This window comes from Cucumis sativus, chromosome 1 (genome assembly GCF_000004075.3).
Source record: "Cucumis sativus cultivar 9930 chromosome 1, Cucumber_9930_V3, whole genome shotgun sequence".
Lineage (NCBI taxonomy): Eukaryota > Viridiplantae > Streptophyta > Magnoliopsida > Cucurbitales > Cucurbitaceae > Cucumis > Cucumis sativus.
Window position 1 is genome coordinate 28,790,648 of NC_026655.2, and position 21,349 is coordinate 28,811,996.

The 21,349-nt window shown below is 32.7% G+C and overlaps 1 protein-coding gene across 1 annotated transcript; it reads right to left on the minus strand.

The window, feature by feature from the left end:
• Positions 1–14,170: 14,170 nt before the first annotated feature.
• Positions 14,171–20,817, minus strand: LOC101220429 (transcription factor LHW). Its single transcript, XM_004139093.3, has 10 exons — positions 20,037–20,817; positions 18,867–19,079; positions 18,695–18,776; positions 18,347–18,388; positions 18,201–18,260; positions 15,938–17,776; positions 15,742–15,843; positions 15,417–15,557; positions 15,116–15,241; positions 14,171–14,860 (listed from the first exon to the last, which is right to left on the minus strand). Exons 1-10 carry the CDS (start codon positions 20,129–20,131, stop codon positions 14,681–14,683), a joined length of 2,880 nt encoding a protein of 959 aa, XP_004139141.1. The 5' UTR covers positions 20,132–20,817; the 3' UTR covers positions 14,171–14,680.
• Between the last annotated feature and the right edge of the window lie 532 nt (positions 20,818–21,349).

The following is a 21,349-nucleotide window of genomic DNA, read 5'->3' on the forward strand; positions in this document are numbered from 1 at the left end:
AATTGTCGTTAAATTTATCCAAGAAAATTATAAACTAAAATCCAATCTTAATTCATTAATTGCTCGAAACCCAATGTTGACCCACGGGGTAATCCACAAATTGAATCCAAAAAGGTTCGATTAAACTCAAATTAACCCTTGAATAGGTATCCAAATTTTTTTTATCCTTTTTTTAAATAAAAAGAAACTATTTTAATATTTGTAAAAAATGAAACAAACTGAACCGAAATCGAACGGTCAGAGAACGAACGAATTGATCGGTGGGGAGTGAAGGGTTTATCAGTGTCCTTCAAACAGTAATCCATGTCTCTAATCTCTCCTAGTTTGATAGAGCTCCTGTACGTAACACATCAAATAACGAAAAAGCTACAGAAGTTCACAACTTTTACTTATTCAAGGACGTATACAATTTAAAGTTTGGTGCAACCTTAAGTTAGAATAATTTAATTGGCCTCTCCTACTCCCAATGGATATGTATAGACTTATTACCAAAATTTAAATTTGGTTTTATTAGGCTCGACAGAATGAAAAATTCGCTGTCAATATATTCATTTAGGCATCACTAACAACCTCAAATATTTATGAACATCTAAAAACTAAAACCATTTTACGATTGTAAACAAAGAATTGTACTTTTCTAGTAATTCTTTAGAATTATATTAAGATATATATACACACACTATTCTTGACACTGTATAAAAGTCCTTTCTTCCTTTACTTTTTTTTCCCTCCATCTCTTCTAGCTTCTACAAATGCATAGGCTCAAGAACCAACAACATTATTCAATGGTTCTAAATTAATGTCCTCCACGCTACCAATATTCATTTTCTAAAAAACATTGAAGAGATCTTGAATGGCAAGAAGTTAAATTCGTGAGAAATGAACACAAAGCAATTGGATTTATAGTTCATGTTAAGAGAGATTTTGTTTTTGGCTATATTTGTTCCAGCCAGCTTAATTTAGCTCTTTGGGTTGTCAAGATGATGTCTTAGGAATTCTTTCATTAGGTAATGTTTCCTCCGAACGATATGACCCTGCATGTTGAAGAAGGAGCCTAAGTAAGTGGTTACTAATAAACTCATGCTTAGATAGAACAAAGATTTCTTTGAGAGAACCTCTCACACTCATGGAGAGTCTAAGTGATCATTTATTGAGTGGAGCTATTTATGTGTTTTCCATCGTTTAAAAAAATTACATTGTATTTGCCATATTAGTAAAAATATATTTTCTAAGTAAACTGCTATTTAGACAAGAATGTGTTATATGATCGAACTGAATTACTAAGTCACCTTGTTTCTTGTCTTTTAAAGTTTATCTCTGGAGTTTTTTTTATTGGTTTTATTATTTGCAAATGCGAGAGCATTATATGTAACAATGTAATATTTATGTGCCGGATAATCTTATTTTTAGAAGAGTAAGATTATATATACTGTTTAATGTTTACATAATATGATTTCAATATGTGTTGTAACTTTTTTTATGTACTCTAAAGCAGCTATAACCTAGTTACTTTTCATTTCTCCGATTTAGATTTTGCAATGTAAACCATTATGAATGGAAAGCCGAATATTCAAATGTCCTTTAATTATAGAATAATAGTAATAAATAAAAAGAGAAAAGTGTGTGAGAGAAAGATTATAATTTTGCATATATATTTTGTTCACTGTTTCTCTTTGGAATGATAGAGACTATTTTCAAAGTTATTGTCTCTCCATTAGATAAATTTCTTTTTCTTTTTCCTTCTTATATGCTCACTTTACTACATCACAATCTCATTTAATTTACTCGTAGACTAGAGTTGTAGACTAGAGTTGTACTTCATACTTATCATGGGTGATCTCTTTTTATTCTTTACAATATCAAATATCTTTAATACTATTTATTCTTTTTCACTAGAAAATGCAACATATACCCCCAAATTCATTGGCAGACATTTATAATTTCTACCGCACATTGAATATTGGCAGAAATTTCTTTATTCTCATTTGACTGCCACAAAACATGCCATGCAGCTTGTTTGTTGAAACACAAGTTGATTTAAGAGTAGAGCAAAGAAAGGAATGGTGCAATAATTACTTGGCTCTAAGTTTGGTGATGTTTCAAAAATCTTATTTTTTACTTTTCTTTTATACTTCACCCCTTCTTTTATAAATTTTGAGAGTCCAAAAACTACAAATGTATAAAAGGTTGAAATGGTATAGTTTCTAAGTCCATTACTATTTTACTTTTGGTTTTTTTTTTTAAACAAAACTTATAAATTATATAGGTCACGTTTATCCATTTTTTTTTTTTTTCAATTTGCTGTTATATGTTAGGAGTGGTTTCAAAATGGAAGTCCGATATTGAAAAGTAAAAATAATTAGTTTATGCTTTTGAAATTTTGATAAGATTTCAAATGTTTAACTAGATCTTTAAATCACCAAAACTTAAACACTCCTCTTAACTCCTCTTACTTGTAGGTTTGAATTATAAACAACGATCTAACAAGTGGAAGTCAACTTTACTTAGGAAGAAAATAACAAAACTAAGGCTTATACCCATAACATCTTTATCTAATACCATCTTAAATCATCAGTTTAACTCAAAAGCTTAAACTAATAGGTGTAAAGGTAAATGTAATATAATATCTAATGGTCGAAAAGAAAATGTTAAAACTATTCTTAAATAATCGTGTTAAAAAAATCTTAATTCTATAAAAAAGAAATAAAAGAATCAAATGTTCCCTAACCAAAAAAAAAAAACCTAAGGTTCTTGTCTTCATACTAGCATTTTAATTTCTTTTTATTTTGATAACTGTGCAACGTGAGTGATCAAAAGGTGTTAGATATAAATATGCCCTAAAGATATATACGATAGTTATTTGGGCTCACCATTCATGGATTGGATTTTATTTTTCAAAATCCTCTTTTGTGTTTTTGAAGCTGTGATAAAAAGTAAAATAAATAGTTTGTTACCTTTCAAAACCAAATTAATAATAAAAGAGGAGTAACAATTCATGTATATATCTTTATAAAGATTACGAATTTTTTCTATCTTTCAATTATAAACATAATCTCAATAATGGTTAAACATAGGAGGAGAAATATTTTAGGAATATAGGAATAAAGACAACAATTTCATGCGTAAAATTCCATTATTATAAAATCATGCAAACATTCAAAGTAGAGAATATTATATATATTATCATATAAATATAAAGAAAATCCATTAAAGTAATGCTTTTGTAGTGGTTCATAACCAATTTCTCATGGGATCAAATATTCATATGAAAATATATTTTGTTATATATATATATATAAAAAAGAAACAAAGAAAAGGACTTGGCTAGTTTTAACTTTGAGATGGAGAGGTGACTATTAAAAATGGATAGAGCATTGAGTTGGAATATGTTTATAAATTTGGTTTGAATATGTACCTCTACTTTGACAGATGATTTTGTATTCTCATATATAACATTTTGGAACAATATATTATGACTGTAAAGTTGATGGTTGCCTAAAATATTACCTTTATGTCTTATCTTGCTTTAAAATAAAATGCAATTAATCCCAAGGATTTTGCATGTTCAAATATCTATCTGTGAGAACCTTCTTTTTTGTTGGATTATATATTATTGTAGAGTCTATTCATCATCGAATCAAGTTCAAGTTGAAACTCCTAATACAACTCAAATTGTTTAAGGATTAAAAGTACCCACTACTAAACTAGAGCAATCTAGCTAACATGACCCACATAATTCCTCAATCAAAGTTGAGCTTTAAATTGGAAAGCCTAATTTCCTCTACCCTCTCCTCTTAATCTAAGAATTTTCCATCAACACCTCATGTAATTAATTTAATAAAGTACGTCAACAATAACCAACCATTTTTTAAGCAAAATGCATAGTGATATAAAAATGATGAAATTTTGAAATAGTAGTGTCACCACGTGCCTAAGACGATTCGGAGTGACTGACGTCCTCAAAAGAGTCAGTTTTTTTTTAAAAAAAACACCGAAATAAAATAAACGCCATCAATCTTTTTTACAGTGTGATTGGACATCGAAATAAAATAAACAATTTTTTAAAAAATGATCTGCAAAAAATAAAGTTGAATTCGGAAGTAATTTGTGTATAGGGAAGGTATTAGCACCCACAACACTCATTTAAAAAAACGGTACTCAAATTTCAAATCTTGAATTGAAAATATATTTTAATTTATTTTAAGATAAATTTAAGGGACATTTTTAAAAATAACAAAATAAATTAAAATATTTACGAGCTATAGAAAAATTTTGGATTCTATCAATGATAGTCTTCTATCACTATAACATATCAATGACTATCAGTGATAGAATTTGCTATAGCTCGTAAAATCTACTCTTTTTAAAAATTCCTTAATTTTTTTATTATTATTTTTATATATATTATTATGATTGGTGCCGACAACTTGCCTCTACCTAGGGGTGTACAAATATGGGTTGAACCGGAATAATTCGAACTACCTAACCCATATTATAAGGGTTGGGTTGGTTAAAAAAATTTGACTTTTTTGGGTTGGGTCTCGAGTTGGAGGATTGAAAAATTTGGTTCAACCAACCCAACTCGAATTAATATAATATATAAATAAAAAAATATTATTTTAATAAAAAAATTTAAAGGTATATAAATATTGAATTTATTGTATAAAAGTTTGAATTATGTATGTTTGAAATTTAAATGTAACGATTTCAAACTTTTATAACCTTTAGAAACTAGCAAATGAGAAAAAAAAAATTTAAAAAGTTATATACACAATTCGACAATCCAACCCATATTTTACGGGTTGGACTGGGTTAGAAACTAAAACCCAAATAATCCGAAAATATGGGTTGGATTGAGAATGTCTCAACCCAACCCATTCTGATTTTACCCTTACCGCTACCCTTTGTGCCATCTTTTTATTAGGGGTAGTTGCAAATTTAGCAATTAAATTCAAATTAATTAAGTATATAACACAATTTTAAAAAATTTGCAAATATAGCAAAATTTGTCAAATTCTATCAATGATATAAATCTATCACTGATAAACCATGTTGCAAATATTGGTCTATCACTAATATATCATATGAAGTCTATCAGCGATACAAGTCTATCCGTGATAGTTTTGCTATATTTACCATTTTTTTACAATGTTGCTATATCCTTAATTATTATTACTAAAATAGTCATCCATTCCAATTTCCCTTTTTATTATTATTGTTTTTCCTTTTCTTTTGTATGGTCTCTTTCTCTTTCCTATTCTTTTGTCTACTGATTTAATATTTTTTTCCCTTATTTTAATTATTTTCCACACAAATATAATAATTATTATCACGTGATCTTAAATTTATGAATACATTTTGTTTTTTACATTTTGCATTAAATTTAGGAAAATTTGTATTAACAACATTTTATCTTTTTTTTAAATGTCAACGATAGAATTAGGATGATGTAAGAGTTCGTTATTTCTAAATTTTTGAAGTGAGGGAAGAGCTTATTTGAAAGTCTAAGATCCATCCTCAATAATTTTAAATAAAATAAAATCTTATCTTACTTGCTTAATTAAATTGTGTAATACATATTGTTCACTATTTCCTACTTGACCTAATTTTGAAATCTTTCTTAAATTTCATTTTTTAACCATTTAAAATTTTTGCTCCAAAGCAATATGTTTTAATATTTTCTTAAAAGTTTAAAATATAAATATATATTTCAAAAGGTTTCCTAATCAAACTTTTTTTTAATAACTCACATCTATTTCGCTAAAAGAAAACCCTATGATAGAATCTAGAACTTTTTAGAAGTTTGTCATTTCTAGATTCTCGAGGTAAGGGATCAATATTTTGGAAGTCCAAGATTTGATCTCAAGAAAAAATGATTTTGATTAATGTTTTTTTAAAAATTATTCAAAGACTAGTCTACCATAGATTTTGAAAAATTATAATAAATAATAATTTTAGGCTTTAACTTTAAATACATACTCAACAAATGGTTTAATCTGTGTAGTATTGAATAGCAGAACATAGCTATGTGCATTGTTTAAGTCATCATCATTGATATCCCTGCTGATATTGGGCGACCTTCAAGAATGTCACTATTCTCCAATTCTTGATTATGACATTCTTTACAAAAGAATTCTGGCTACTCATTAAAAAATCCATCAGAAACTTTTACACATTCATCTGCTAAATAACCTTTAGCAATTAGGCCTTCTAGTCTTGCTTCATTCCTAACATATGCTTTGAATAACTTCATGTATCTATGTCAGTAAATATATCATAATTAGAACCGAAGCTACTTCAAACTCCTATATAGGAATAAACATGGTACCTTTCAAACGAATACATTCAATGAAATTGAACCGGTCTGCATAATTGAGCTTCACGTCCCAAGTAAACAACCAGATGTACGATAGTATTAAAGAATGAATGAGGAAAAACCTCTCAAGAACGCATAGGGTTTTAACAAATTTTGTGTTCAGTCTCTACCAATTTCTCTATCAATCACTCATTGATAAAGTGTATTGAACATTGAACACAGTCTCATTATTGTATTTCTTAGACCTTTAGGTAGTAATTCTCTTAAAGCTACGGGTAAAAGTAGTATTAATACATGACAATCATGTGACTTCAACCCCATTATTTTGCAATCATTTAGAGATATGCAGTTTGAAATATTAGAATTGTATCCGTTTAGCAACTTTAAGTTTTATAACCTTTTACAAAAAGATTGTTTCTCTGATTAAGATAAGATATTTAGTGCGCAGGAAGGTATATTTGTTTTCCTCTTATTTGCAAGTGTAAATCAACTTTTATGCCCATTAATTCTAAATCTTTTCGATCATTAACTCCATCCTTAGATTTTGTTTGGATGACTAATAAAGTCCTGACAATGCTTTCACAAATGTTCTTTTCAACATGCATGACATTGTTATTATGGCGTAACACTAGCTCCTGTGTGAAAATGAAAGGAATAATGTTAGATGAATAAAAAATTATTTACTCAATGTGCCTCAATATAAGTAAAAATTGAACGTAATAAATGAAGACAAAAAGTTAGCTTCGAATATGATAAATCAAAGATGGATAATTTTTTCCACATTTCTTTCATATGTGTACTTCGCTTCCTCTTGTTGCACTTTTCCTAATGATTTTCAAACTTTCTAAGATGGAGATAAATTTGATTTCCATTCACCAACTTGGGTGGCAATCTCTTTTGTACTTCTCCCTCGAACCAATATTTCTTTTTCTATATGAATGAGAAAAAGGTAAAAAATCGTCTATGACCCATGTAAGAAAATTTTCTACTATTTTTCAACCAAACTTGTGAATCATCTTCACATGTTGGACATGCAGTTTTTCCTTTCGTCGTGCACCCAACAAGATTTTCATATGCTGGAAAATCATTTATGGTCCACATGAGACTTGTTATGTTATGAATTGCTATTAATCATTAATTTTCATAATTATTCTAAATCTTCAACAAGTGTGGTTGCAAATAGATGTCAATGGGATGGTACATTTTACCATCATTGCTTTTATGTTGTGAATGCCATGTTAAATTCTTAGCAACTTCATAGTATTAAACATGTGTTTCAACCTAGATATGATAGAAAAGTATCTTAGGATTTTAGCCGACACACCTTGTCTACTTCATTTAGTTCGAGCATCCATCAACCATCTAGGTGAACCACAATGCAAATATGTTTCTAAGTTCTCATTTTCCTCTTAAAATAAACAACAATCATTTACACATGCATGAATGTTTTGATGTTCCAAATCAAATATTTTGAAAAAATTTCTAACTTCATAAAGAGACGGTGGGATAAGATTGTTTGAAGGTAGCATATCATGCAATAATTTCCATAAATCACTAAAACTTATATCAGTCCAACCACACAAAACTTTAAGTTTATATAAGGTCACCATAGCTGACATCTTTATGAATTTTGTACAATCCGGATATTACGGGGGCCTTTGCATTTTTTATTCTTTTTTTAATGAAGTTCACTATCGCATTTGGAAAAGTAGGATCAACGTTTACTTCCCTTTCATATGTAGACTGATACATGTTAAATACATCAAACATATCTACATCCTCAATTTCTTTCCTTACACAAACTTCCTCTCAATGATGGACCAAATCTTATATGTTAGATCCATCCCCTTGGTTACTAAATGCTCGTAAACAATATCAAAAGATTGATGACTCATGTTTCTACAATCCTTGCAAGGGCACATAATCAAATCCACATTCTTTTGCATCCTTCTTTATTTTCTCTGCAAACTCCCATGCTCCTTTCATATACTGGTCATGGCTCTACAAAACATTCAAATGTTCATCATTAAAAAATGGAGAACTACCTCTAATTATTGATATTCTAATAAATTATTGTGTTGTTGTAGGTGTTCAGATATGTACCAATTCTTTATTTAACATTCTTTCTCCAGGTTTAGCTTCTTATAACTTGCCACATAAAGTTGTCTCGAATTACATTTACAACCAGTAACGATGCACTTCTAAAACCTATAAAACTCTTCAATGTGTCAATATCTTTGTAGAACTAATTAAATTGACTTCAACGTGAAATAGTCATAATAAAAGCACAAACTTTGTAGAACTAAGGTCGTGCACAAATAAAAATTGACATCAAGGTCCCATTACACATCATCTTTTAAGTAGACATGGAAACCTAGTTGATAGAAACAACAGAAACAGGAACAATTGTCAACATTTGCAATCAACACCCATTATTTTAATCAAATCAACATAAAATATGTACAATGGTTAAAAGAAATCCACAAATATCTAAGTCATAAAATGTTTCTTTTCCAAAAAGCAAAAAAAAAAAAAAAAAGTATGTAAGTCATAAAAGAGCAAGTACGTATTTCTCTTCTTCAATTTAAAGCTAGAGGGAAGTGTTACATTGTAGTAAAAGAGCACCCTAGAATAAATATAGAAGCTCATCGATAGAATGATGTAGCATCATTATCACAAACACAAAGGATACTAACCTTTCTTTACAACTTTATAGGCAGCAACTTTTTCCCAAACCTAAAAAAGAGAGAAGGAATGAGAGCTAGTAGCAGAAGATCAATAAAAACTTGTTTAAAGGAATAGAGACTAAAGCACAGATTTGTTCATTGTAAAATTAAACAAATTAACTATAAAACATGAAGAGGAGAAGGAAAGATTTATCCATTCTAAAATTAGTCAAATTTCAAAAGCTAACTATAGAAATGTTTTACCTGAAGTATGTATGTATCAAATGTCGACACAGTCGTCTCGTTGCAAGCAAACACAAAAGGATTAAGCATTATAAGGATTAAGTTCAAAGATTAACCTTTTAAGACTTCTTTAAAATTTCTTTTTCCAACAACCTCCTGTCATAAACTAGTTAATATAAACAATATCCAAACTAAACCTAAAAAGAAAAATGAGTGAAAGTTTGATTACAGTCCAAAGGTAATCAAGAAAATGAAAGCAAGAAAACAAAAAAAAAAAAAAGTAAAAATGCAACTACAGCAGGAGAGCAATAATTTTGTAGATTAAAATGGAAACCCCAGAACAAAAATTAGTCTGAATAATATTGCAAAGTTATAGTAACTACTTATAGTTGAAAGATTGAACAATAAAAAAAGATTTTAAATTCTTAAATGCCAAATTTAAAATAAATTAAATAAGAAAAAGATTTATAGTGCTGACAAGAAAATCTACATTCTTAAACTACCTAAAGATTAAAAACTAAATGAGCTCCATAGATAATTATCTAAGTACAAAGAAAACTTTGGATACTCGATAGCCAAGCTTAAACAAATCCACACTTACTTTAATCATTTAACAAAAACGAAAATTGTGGTGAGGCTTTAGTAAGAATTTCCACACAAAAGAATTTCGAGCAATCCACATAATAAATCATTTAACAAAAACAAAAACAAATCCACACAAAATAATTTCTAGCAATCCACAAAATTCCTGAATGCTTCTCGGAGAGGCAAATAAGAGGAATCTTCCTGCTATAAGCGTTTTCCGTATTTTCAAATTACCCCTCTTTTTGCCGCCTAAATTTAAGGGTTTTAATAACTTTTTTTTAAGGATTGTCTATCAAACAAATCTTCATCAAATATCTAAGAAGGTAATTTCTTACCTTCGTAAATACTCTTCACTCACTATGTGAAGAATGTTATGAATAGCAAATACCTTCTTTTATAATGGGGAGAAAGATAAAACGAACAAGGAAAGGGAAACCGGCTTTGTGAAGATGACAAGAAGAGGATAGTAATAAAATCCCTATAGATAAGGAAGATCTTTTTCTCTCCTTAAATAAAAACAAACTAAGTAAAAAATGTAACAAACTCCCCTTTTGACAAAGTATGAAATTGTTTTCTTTTTATATGCAACATATGATAATATTAAGAGGTCTTGAACCTTTTATAAACTTCTTGAAACTTTAATCTACCGAAAGCCAGGATGTCAAATATATAAACTTGAATAACTCAGTAGAACAACCTTCACAGAAAAAACAAATCTTCAGAATGTATGTCTTAAAAAAAAAAAATGACAAGTCTTCAAATGAAAATAAATACGTTGTTCATAAAAATCTAACAGCAACTACTAAGAGCATTCTGAGCAACTCAATGGTCTTCAATAAACATCCATCAGCAATAACTAAGAGCATTCTCAGCAGCAACAAAAAAAATTAGCAGCAACAAAAATCCCCCTTTGCGAATAAAAAAGAAAACTCAACATTCAGCATTTTCATAAGTACTAGATGAAGGAGGGAGAGCCTTCAAATGAAAAATAAGAGAGCATCAACTTCAGATTTTCGTTCTGTTAAAGAATTGATTGTGCTATTCAGAGTTTGAGACTCATCAGATAAGTTCTTGATGATCCGTGAAGCTAAAGCATGAGGAATGAGCAAACCTTCCGGGAGATATATTAATTTGATCTAAATCAAAAGAATGAGGATCTCGATGAGGCCGAGCTACATGTTGAATGTCTGAACATGTGAACCTTAAAATAATTTGTACGTAATTGACAAGTTCGGGAGAAGGGCCTAGAGCATCTTAATCCGTTAAAATATATGGATTTTGATTTAGAAGTAAGTTGGAGAAGAATCTGGGAAAATTAATGGGTATCTTTACACCAAAAGTGTGTCAACATGGCGCAACAGTTGAGAATAAATAAACAGGCCTGCATCAACTGAAGAGCCAGTGCCAATTTGATAAAGAAATGTGGCTAAAGCAGAGGAGACACTGGATGCATGAGAAGAAGGAAACCAATTTGCTATGTCAATTTTATGCAAGATTGCATATTTGATGCTTAGAGGTACAACAGGAATTTGTCCATTCACAGACCATTTAGGAAGAGTGCCACCAGGTAGTTCAAAGGCCAAGACTTCTTATGAAGGCTGAAAAGAAGAATAATCATTCGGGTAAAGGATTTCCAAGAAAAGTAATTAAAATGGTTGAAGACAGTTTCAAGTGAGATCCCCTGATGTAAATTAACTGATATTCAGGGCTACTTGAGTTATTAAAAGTAGTTGGAAGATTTACAATGAGTTCTTTAATTAACCTAAGATAGAAAGGACCAACATTAAATACAGTTTTGGAAACACCTGCCTTAAAAATTAGTCCATAACTTTAATATAAGGATGATGTTTATCAGAAACGTTATGCTCATCAGCCATTCTTCTTTTAACAACGAATTTCCATTTTTGGACATTATCTTCATTATGAAATGAAATACCATCCATGGGAACTGAAGAAATATTGGGAGGAATTTGTGAGGTCCAAATTCGAAAAAGGGAGTCATGTTGGAGAAGAGAAGTGCCGAGGAGTGGGATGATCCTTCTAAAATGAAAAGATTGATCATTCTAAAGATAAGATTCAAAGGGAAGGAAGGAAGTCACGTTTGAGAGAAGGCTATAGAGGGAAAATCGTCACGACGAAGGAGTTTTATCCCAAGAAGTGTTAGACGATCGATCTAATTAATGAAGTTACTTGAAGCAAGGTCATAAGAGAAGTAGGTGGTTGTGGTCTGCCGTGAGAAAGAGTAGGCAAGGAAGAAGAGCGAGGGGAAAAAGAGTTTAGTTTCCCGAGAGGAGAAGGCGAAGAAGAGTTTTGCTTCCAAAGACGATAAGGTTTATGTAAACCCCGAACCCTTTTGAACTTGGATATTTTCAAGAGCATGAAATGATTGATTATAGGAAAAGTTAAGATAAGGAAGTGGGTTGGAGAATGTATCTTGGTAGGTAAAATGGAAGGAAAGCTTTGGTAATTTAGTTTAAAACTTATAATAAGAAAGATAAATTGAAAAGAAGAAAATTTTGGGTGAGTATGAAAGTTGGTGTTTTGGCCATAGAATAGGCGTTTAGAGGTTTGTTGTTGGCGGCCAAAATGCGCAACTTGGGATTGAAGCTAACCACTCGAGTTTTGAAGAGGATTGGCTCGGATCTAGCTGGTGCATGTGCATGTGGCACGAAGTAGAAAGGAATCGACTAACGTGGGTTGCAACAGAGGAAAGGCTGACAAATTCTACGAACGAAGATGAAGACGATGTTGGAGACCTGTGGACACGAAAGGAAAATGAACGACCAACAGACGAAAAGAAAGAGAGAAATGGACGAATGTAACCTTCACGACGTTTGCCTTGGAGTGACAGTTGTGCGTTGGAGAGAGAAGGAGACGACATTGAGGAGTGTGGTTGCCAAACATTGTTTGACAGTAGGCGAAGATGGTTGGAGTGTACAGTGGCGACAACGACTCAATGATTTCTCAAATGAAGAAGATGAATTGGTTGCACGCAAAAACGATACTTTCGTTTTAGAAATTTTTTTCAAAAATAGTAAATTTTACAAAATTCTATCATTAATATGATATAGTGATAGAAGTCTATCAGTATCTTTCATAGAATTCAAAATTTTACTATACTTCTAAATATTTTAATTTATTTGGTCGTTGAAAAGAAATATCAAATGTAATAACAAATTTGCTTGTCCAATTTCAAATAACTAAACAACTCTTTCCTGCATTAATTCTCTCATCCCTTCCATCTTTTCTCTTTTACCCATCATATAATTATATTTTCACCGAAATTAATGTTATTCACTTTTATAAATAATTATATATATACAAACATACACCCATATATATAATTAACCAAAATTTCTAAAAAATTCCACCAATTTAATTAAATTAATAACACACCACGTATATCATATTTTTTTTAACGACAAATAGTCCGATAGTTAATTAAATATTCTTCCAATGGATATTTAATTAATCTTAATTTCCATAAAGTCCAACCATTCTAATCAAATATCTCATTATAACACTCCAATAATTTCAAAGTAATTAACTTAAGCTTAGATATTTAAATTTAAGATTACTTGAATTTTTAGGGTGTTACACATGTATATTCGACTTTAGTTATAGATAAAGAAACACTATTTTGCTTTTTATTTTACCAAGATATGGGATTGTTTTCTAAATGGGATTGTTTTCTAAAAAGAAAAATTCTCCTGAAGTGCTTTTTCTATGATCGGCACATTCCACCCAATCTACATCAAAATATCCAACTAAAGTGAATTTTGTATGATAATAGTATAAAATTTCAATATAATTCAAATGACATTTCAATATAAAACCGATTGTTTGACTTTATACAACTTTGACCATTTTCATTACTTTCGAGCTTTTGAATATGAATCCATATTCATATTTTGAATATTTAAATCACATTTAAGTGTAAAACTCTATCTCAAACTTATAACCGACAACTATAACAAATATATTCATCGAATTCTCTCTTTTCCTAATTCGAACAATTCAAATGTTATATGTTTATTTACTGGAGGAGGTACTCACTGTATTAGGAAACTTCTTTTATCTGTTGTTGCCAAGCTTTTACCGGAAAAACCAACATTGTCTTTGGAGTTAGCTACAGTCTTTTGCTTTTGAAGATCAGCAAATTGTGATTAAGTAGAAAAGTTATTCCTCCCCTGCTACCAATGAAATTTGTTCTACCATTACCAAGAAAAGTTGACTAAGATAACAATAGGTGACAAACACTTCTTCCAAGGAGACAAAATATGAACCAATGTGAAGCAAAGTTTTGAAAAGACAAGAATTCGAGGATGTCTAGCATACACCCTTTGCACTGTTTAGTAGCTAGGCTATAACAAATTTTCCATTCGATTTGCCCTTCTTATTCGAAATGGTACAAGTTTTTGCACTGGTGACGTTACACTTCACAATTTCATTGGGTAAGCATTTTGAATAAATTCGGACTCTGAATTTTGTTCTAAGCATCACTTGTTTGGTACATAACTTAACCCAACATTGCATATCACATAATTTATGACCTTTTACAGTTAACATTTCATGTAGATAAAGGTATAAAAACCTAATACCCTAAATGGGTTTGTGATAGAGGACAGCAGCTCCCTCAATATGATCAAAACAATTATACATTCATAGAGAAATAACACACCTAAAATAAACTAACCAAATCTTCCCCTCTAATACTGAGTTCAGTTTTGATTTTAAAAACTTTTCAGAAAGAAATCGGCAATGTTAGAACAACCACAGACCTTGGGACTGGAAACATGTTAGTCATAGCGAGCGATGTCAAAGGCTCGCTCTCAACACCCCCATGAGAATTTGTAGTGCAGGCAGCTGCTCAATGCAAGCTACCTGGCCTGCCAGTTGCAGATATCGGGGTCGACTGAGGGAAGGAGTTGTGAATCATATGGTTGTTATCTATTGCATTTGTCATCGACGTGTTGTTGCCTTTCAGCGTCTGCTCCAACAGGTGAACGAGCGACATGAATATTTCCATTCGAGTTACATCCCTGTTGGCCTGTAAATGTAAAGCAAAAATTGATTCAGTAACATATATAAACCTAAGAACCAGAATATTGAAAGCTGTTTAGATACAAGGTTCTGTCTCTTCATCTTCTACTTTAAGTAAAACGGAAATAGATAGACCTTTGTCTGAAAATCGCCCTACATAAAAAAGACATGTAAAAGCCCTCCTGCAGCAACAGAGTTGGGGGCAAATTACCACCAGAGGGCTGACTACTACTGCAATAACATGACCATGCTCGTCACTTACCTCAACAGCAAACCGCGCCCATATCTTGTCATCTCGTGCCTCCATCACTCCTTTCAATATAGTCAAGCCCATTCCACGGATCAAATCAGCTATTTCCAAAAAGAAGCCCCTCTCTTCACAAAGCATCTGCCACAAAAAGGACAAAAATGTCATATAAATTCTAAAAAAATAGAGTTCAAATTTACTTCAAAATTGTTATATGTCAATAACTGCATAAAAATGGAATAACAAACTAATATAAAGATTATAGAAAATTGGAGGGGAGCTTCAACATTGAAGATGGTTCAAATGGAAGGCCTACCTCCACAAGCATCTGACGTGGTGGATTCAAATCTTCAACTATGATAGGGCAGACCATAGTTTGTGAACCAACCTCAAATGCCCAGGTAGCCCCACCCTCAAAGTTGTCTTTTAGAAAGAGTCCACCTTCTTTACTGATGATCTGCAATAAACCAAGGACACAAAGTTCTCAAACCTCTTCAAATTTTATAAAATGGAATGAATGATATATTTAACTAACCAAAGCAATGTCAGAACACTCTAGGTACCTAGGCAGTGGGAAAAGAACCATAGACAACCAAAAAATAGTATAGGAAGATCAATAAGACAGTTAATAATCCCCATACCTTAGACTCCCCAGTCTGTTTTAACTTGTCTGCATGCTTTGTGACACTTTGCAAGAAAAGCATATGCTTGATAGTTTTCTCAAATAATGCATCTATGCTACACTGTTAAGAAATTAACACAAATAGTTAGTTCATTAGAATCACAGATGCAAATCAAATGGAGGAAAGTCAGATGTAAATTAGTAAAAGTACTTACTTTTGCTCCATTTGGCACAATCTCCCGCAACTCCTTTACGCGGTCTTGTATCATCTGGCGATCTTTGGGCCTCGGTCTAGGGTTCTCTCCAGGTTTAAGCCTTTTCCGACTTGATTTATTCACTTCATCGGGCCTTTTAGAATAGGCTGTGGACACACTACTCTCACGCTTCAAATTATCTCCCTGCTCAACCCATGAACTAATTTGAGATCCATATACTGAAGAACCTTGAGAACAATTTGACATATCATTTTGTCTACAACCAGATCTGAAAGAACTACTATCTAAGGTCCCTACTTCACCCAGAGACTTGGGGATCCCAAAAACTCCCCTCTGCACGTGATTGGATGCACTTGGCTGTCCATATATCAAGCTACTTGGACCAGAGGAGCTACTGATTTTGGTCAATGTTGTCCTACAAGAAGTGCTATCATCTGAACTCTGCTTGATGGCAGAGTGACCTCTGGAGACTACAGCATCTAAAAGTTGGTCAGAGGCTGTCATAGAACTGATTCCTGATTCGGGTATCTTTCTACACGTAGAAGAGTTATTTGAGGTCAAGCCAGCCTCGAGCATATTCATTATCTGAGATTCAGATTTCTGCTGATTCTCATTATGCATACTTTCAGATAAACTATTCCAGTTGCCAGTGAGTAGTTTATTCTTATATTCCAAACCAAGAATATCAAACAAGTCATCACCAAAAGAGGACAGAGCACAAGTTTGTTCATTTTTAATATGCGGGAGTCTCGGGCTCTCAAATCCACCTAAATGGTTTGAGTAATCATTAGAAAGACCAGACATGTAATCATTCAAGGACATGGTACTTTCCAGTTGAGTCCATGTAGTATTAAGAGCTTCGAATAAATCATTATCTGCTGATGGAGCTAATTTCGATTGAGATTGAGAACTCTTCATAGCTTCCAAAATTGCTTTACCACTAGAATTCTCTACCCCACCAAATAAAGAAACCTCCTCGACCTTGGACTTGAGAGCATTTTGCATATCTATTCCACCCAGTTCACCCCCATTAACACTTTTGCGAGTTGCCCCGCTGTCACTAGAAATGGAGACTGGAACTGAAAATCGCTTCGAACCAATATTTTTCTTTTCCTTTGACTGTCTGCTTTCAAATAATGGATGATTGATGGTCACGGAACTATTTTCATTATCAATTGTTCCACCACCATGTGTTACCAGTTGAGACAGGTTATAACTATTTGATGAATTTAAACAGTTATAAACATCCTGCTGTACGCTCACAGCTGAAAGATTCTGATTTCCAGCTAATTTCTGGCTGCCATGCCCAGCAGTTGATGCAACACCAGATTGAGAGTTGTAAAAAGAACTTGAGGAAGCCTGCTGGTGAAATCGTGCCTCAGGACTGGGAAGAATGACTTCAGCTCTGACACGTCCATATTCAGAATTGTTTCTTGAAGGGATATCCGACTTCATCGCTTGAGAAACTTTTGATAGACCCAGATTTTGATGAGGCATTGCCAAACCTTGGGTCAAGTGAGGATCTTGTGACATTGAAGAAGCAGCAAGATGATTGTTAGGCCGAATCTCTTGTAACAGCAAACCAGAAGGCTGACTGGACCTAGAAGCTAGCAATGAGTTGTCTTGTGGGTTGCAATTGTCAACCATCGATAAAGGTTTCATCAAATTGCAATTTTGAGAAGCGTCTGTAAGTCCAGCCATTCCCAATGTCACAGGCACACCAAAGTTCCCAACTGGGTCTTTTCCATCATAAGTCTCAGAAAGAAGAGCACCAGGTACAGACCCTAAATGCAGTATCAAACTCTTCACATGGTTTACAAACATCATGTTCTCCATGATCTGAAGCAGCAATTAGAGAACATCATTAAGGGAGCTTGAAATTATCATGAGGTTAAGCTAATACTAGATGCAATCAAAAGACTACAATAAATCTCAGACTATTAGAAACCGTTAACACCCTTGCAAAGATATAGAGGTAGTTGACTATTGCCACTTGCAAGGAAATATACAACTTTGTTGGTTGAAAAGAGCTGGACAGTGGCGTTTCAGAATTCACTTAACTACCAAAAACAAAGATACACAACAAACTAAATAAAAGAAAAAGAGCCGAAAGGACTTCCGATACATTAAAGATTATACTGAAGCTATTGCCAAAATAATCTTTCAATGATATGTCGGCAGCAACTGAGAGTCAACAACTAGCATGTTCACAGGATAACTAAAGCTTCAATGGGGTAACATGTAGACTCGTAAGGGTACTCACAGAAAAGGACGAGCCCAGCTGTACAACTCCATGAGGAAGAACTGGAATGACAGCAACAGTCTGCAAATCAGATACAAAAGATATTAAAAAAATGCTAGAGGAAACAAATTGTTTACAGGGAATAGATATAGAAAAATCTGTCAAACCTGCATTCCAGCCAAAAACTGTTGATGCAACTCACTGAGAACCTGAAAGCACATACAAAAGAATTGATGGTCAATGCAAAAATCTTCGTCTACGTTCCCTATGAACTTTCACATCAACCATGTAAATTTAAGGTGTGAGAAACATCATCAAAGAATGAGTTCATGACAAGAACGTTGGTTTCCAAAGGATGGAACCATTAAAAAGTATAATTGCTTAGAATCTCGTTTCAATAGTACCATAGATTTTCAAATTGCTCTAACAATGTTTTATTCACTGTTACTGGAAATACTCATGATTCCAACGAGTTTATGAGCACCAAGCAATGCAGCAGAACTTTTGAAGCATACCTCTGGTGGATAAGCATCTCTGGTGTAGTTGCTTGACAGAATCCACAGATGGTTTCCTGTAAATGCAGCTCGCCCAACAATCCTGAAAATGTCAAATGTTCTTGGCATATTCAGTTAAGATAAGTACTGAAAAGGAGCAACAGAGGATAGTTGAGATCTTGAAGCCGCTTACCCTTCACCTACTAGACTAATATGTTTATTTAACGTCATTTTGTGAATTAGTGAATATAATTTATCCTCTCCATGATTTGCCTGGAACGAGGAGGAACTTTGGGAATACCCCCAACATCCTTCCAACTCCCCAAGGGGAAATTTGGAACTCCCACTTCCAGAAGAGTCAAAGCTGGGTAACGGTTGGTAATGGCATTCTTCCCAAATCAGGAGCCTGCAAGTTCAAAATGCCTCACTTTCATTTTCAAAGATAACAGCATGGCATTAAACTAGAGATCCCAATAGTAAAGAAGCAGTATAATATTTTCCTCATTTGAGCGAAATTTGAGAAAGGAATAAAAAGTATAAATTAAAAATTTAAAGAAAAAGAAATGAAACCCTATATATTGCTAAGTAATTAGAAAAACAAAAGTCCAGCTTCAATAATATGGTTAGGCAAGCAAGCAAGTTCAGAAAATTTTCCATTTTCCAAAAGATAACAAATTAGTCAAAGGGATCTGAAAACATCAACTTTTAACTCTATTCTGTCAGCCACATATGAATGCTGTGAAAGCAAGTCATCAGCATATTACTCAAAGACCCGTTGGCCAAAAAAAGCAAAAGCTCACTCCACAAAGCAAAAATAGAAAAAGAAAAACAAACAAGGAAGCTAAAGCCAAAGGCCACTAATCTCCAAAGAAAACCGCCCAAAAACAAACAGAATTGAAAAAAAATTGAAAAATCTACTTCCCTAAAGATTCTTCAGAATCCATCCAAAACATCTGCTGCTAAAAAAGGGATAAAGATGCTAGTAAAAGGTTGTCAATAAAGAGAAAATGATGTTGCAGTTAGTGACAGTCGAACAAGGCCACATATCAAACAATTTTGTTTCAACCAATCATGTGGATCTTAGCTACTTAATATCCCTTCAACTTCAATAAGCACAAGCTATGGATAAACATAAATCCAAAACTAATTAATGACCTTCCCACTTTAAAGGGTTCAAACACAGTACTCTCTCGAGTACTTTTTTACTCTTTTTTTCCTTTTTTTTTTTTTTCCTTTTAGATTGAACTAAACAAACAACGCTGGAATGAAACCCAGATCCCATCATTCTTTCAGGGATATTCCACTGCTCCAAAGAAAAATCAAAAGGATGGGATTTCATGGGGTTTTGGAGAATAAATCTTACTTGGTATTTTGGCAACCGATCTTCCAGAACACAGCATAAGACCACTGATTCGAACCGCAAAGAGCCTTGAGCATCTCTTTAAGTAAAAACCCCATAGCAACCGAAACAGAGTTCGAATCCAATGTTTTGTTTGTTTTTCTCAAAACTTGGAAAAATTATCAAAACATGCACGAAACAGTAGAGAAGAAGAAGTTAAAAATGCTCAAGCGCTGGAGAGACCGTACATTTCCCAAGCTATTTCCGATTTCCCCATCCTAATTTCTAACTTCCACGGCACGATCCTCTCCCCGCCTGCTTCGTTCTCAAACCACCGCTCCTTTTCCTTTCTGGGTCAAGATTTCCCACAATTCTTCTCCGGCAAGCCATGCTCCGGCGAGCCGAAAGCTTGAAAAGAAGACGAAAAAGTTTAGTGGGATGCAACAGAGCAGGAACAGCGAAAACTGCTTTCTCCTGAAAGCACCTACACTATTCCACAGGCCTGAATCTTGTAAACCGCCATGATCTGCTCCATTTCTGAACTCAAAGATGGAAAAAACAAGGAGTGGGAATGAAACTGAAAGAGAAACAGAGAAGTTGAGATGAAAGAGAAGTGGGTGGTTTGGGAGAGTGAGTGAGTGTTGATTTCGTTTGAGTTAGATAAGAGGAGAATAGGTTTGTATTGGATTTGGAATTGTGTTTGTTTTCTTCTTCCTTCTTCCTTCTTTCTTCTTTCTTCTTTCTTCTTTCTTCTTTCACTTTGGCTCTGCAAATTTCTCTCGTAATCCCCCTGTGAGAAAAGCGCAGCAGGTGCGGTGAAGTCCGCCATAAAAAGAACCACAAGGAGAAAATGTGAGTTTCCCATAACCCCCTTGGTTTTTCTATTATTTACAAAACGTGCCACTTCCTCTTTTTTTTTGTTTTTTATTTCGTGAAATTACAATTTTAACCTCAAAAGTTTACTCGTATTTTTCTCATTTCAACTATTCAATAAAATGATGATTGACGAACCATGACATTCACAATGGATTATCAAACATCCTTTCCATACATTCTTACTATTAAATTTTCCTCATATTTTATTATTTTCATATGAATCAATTTTTTTACCATATTACATATACATATATGAGCATAAATAAAACAAGTAATGAAACTTAATAATAGACCCTTCAACCTTTTGAAAATCATAAAAATATTTATTTCTTAATAGTTTAGTTATTGAATTTTTATTTAAGTTATCTATCAAAATCAACATTTTCTCAGTATTTTTGTCCAATCATTTTTAAAAATAAAGAGAGCTTAGAACTTCCCATCAACCTAGAGTTTAGAAAATT

Bases quoted from the DNA above. Each gene is read 5' to 3' on its own strand.
- LOC101220429 (XM_004139093.3), bottom strand. From the start codon at position 20,131: ATGGGGTTTTTACTTAAAGAGATGCTCAAGGCTCTTTGCGGTTCGAAT. The intron at 15,844-15,937 runs GTAAGTACTTTT...ATTTCTTAACAG, and splicing joins TTGTGCCAAATGGAGCAAAA to TGTAGCATAGATGCATTATT. The intron at 14,861-15,115 runs GTAAGTGACGAG...TTACATTTACAG, and splicing joins GGGCGCGGTTTGCTGTTGAG to GCCAACAGGGATGTAACTCG.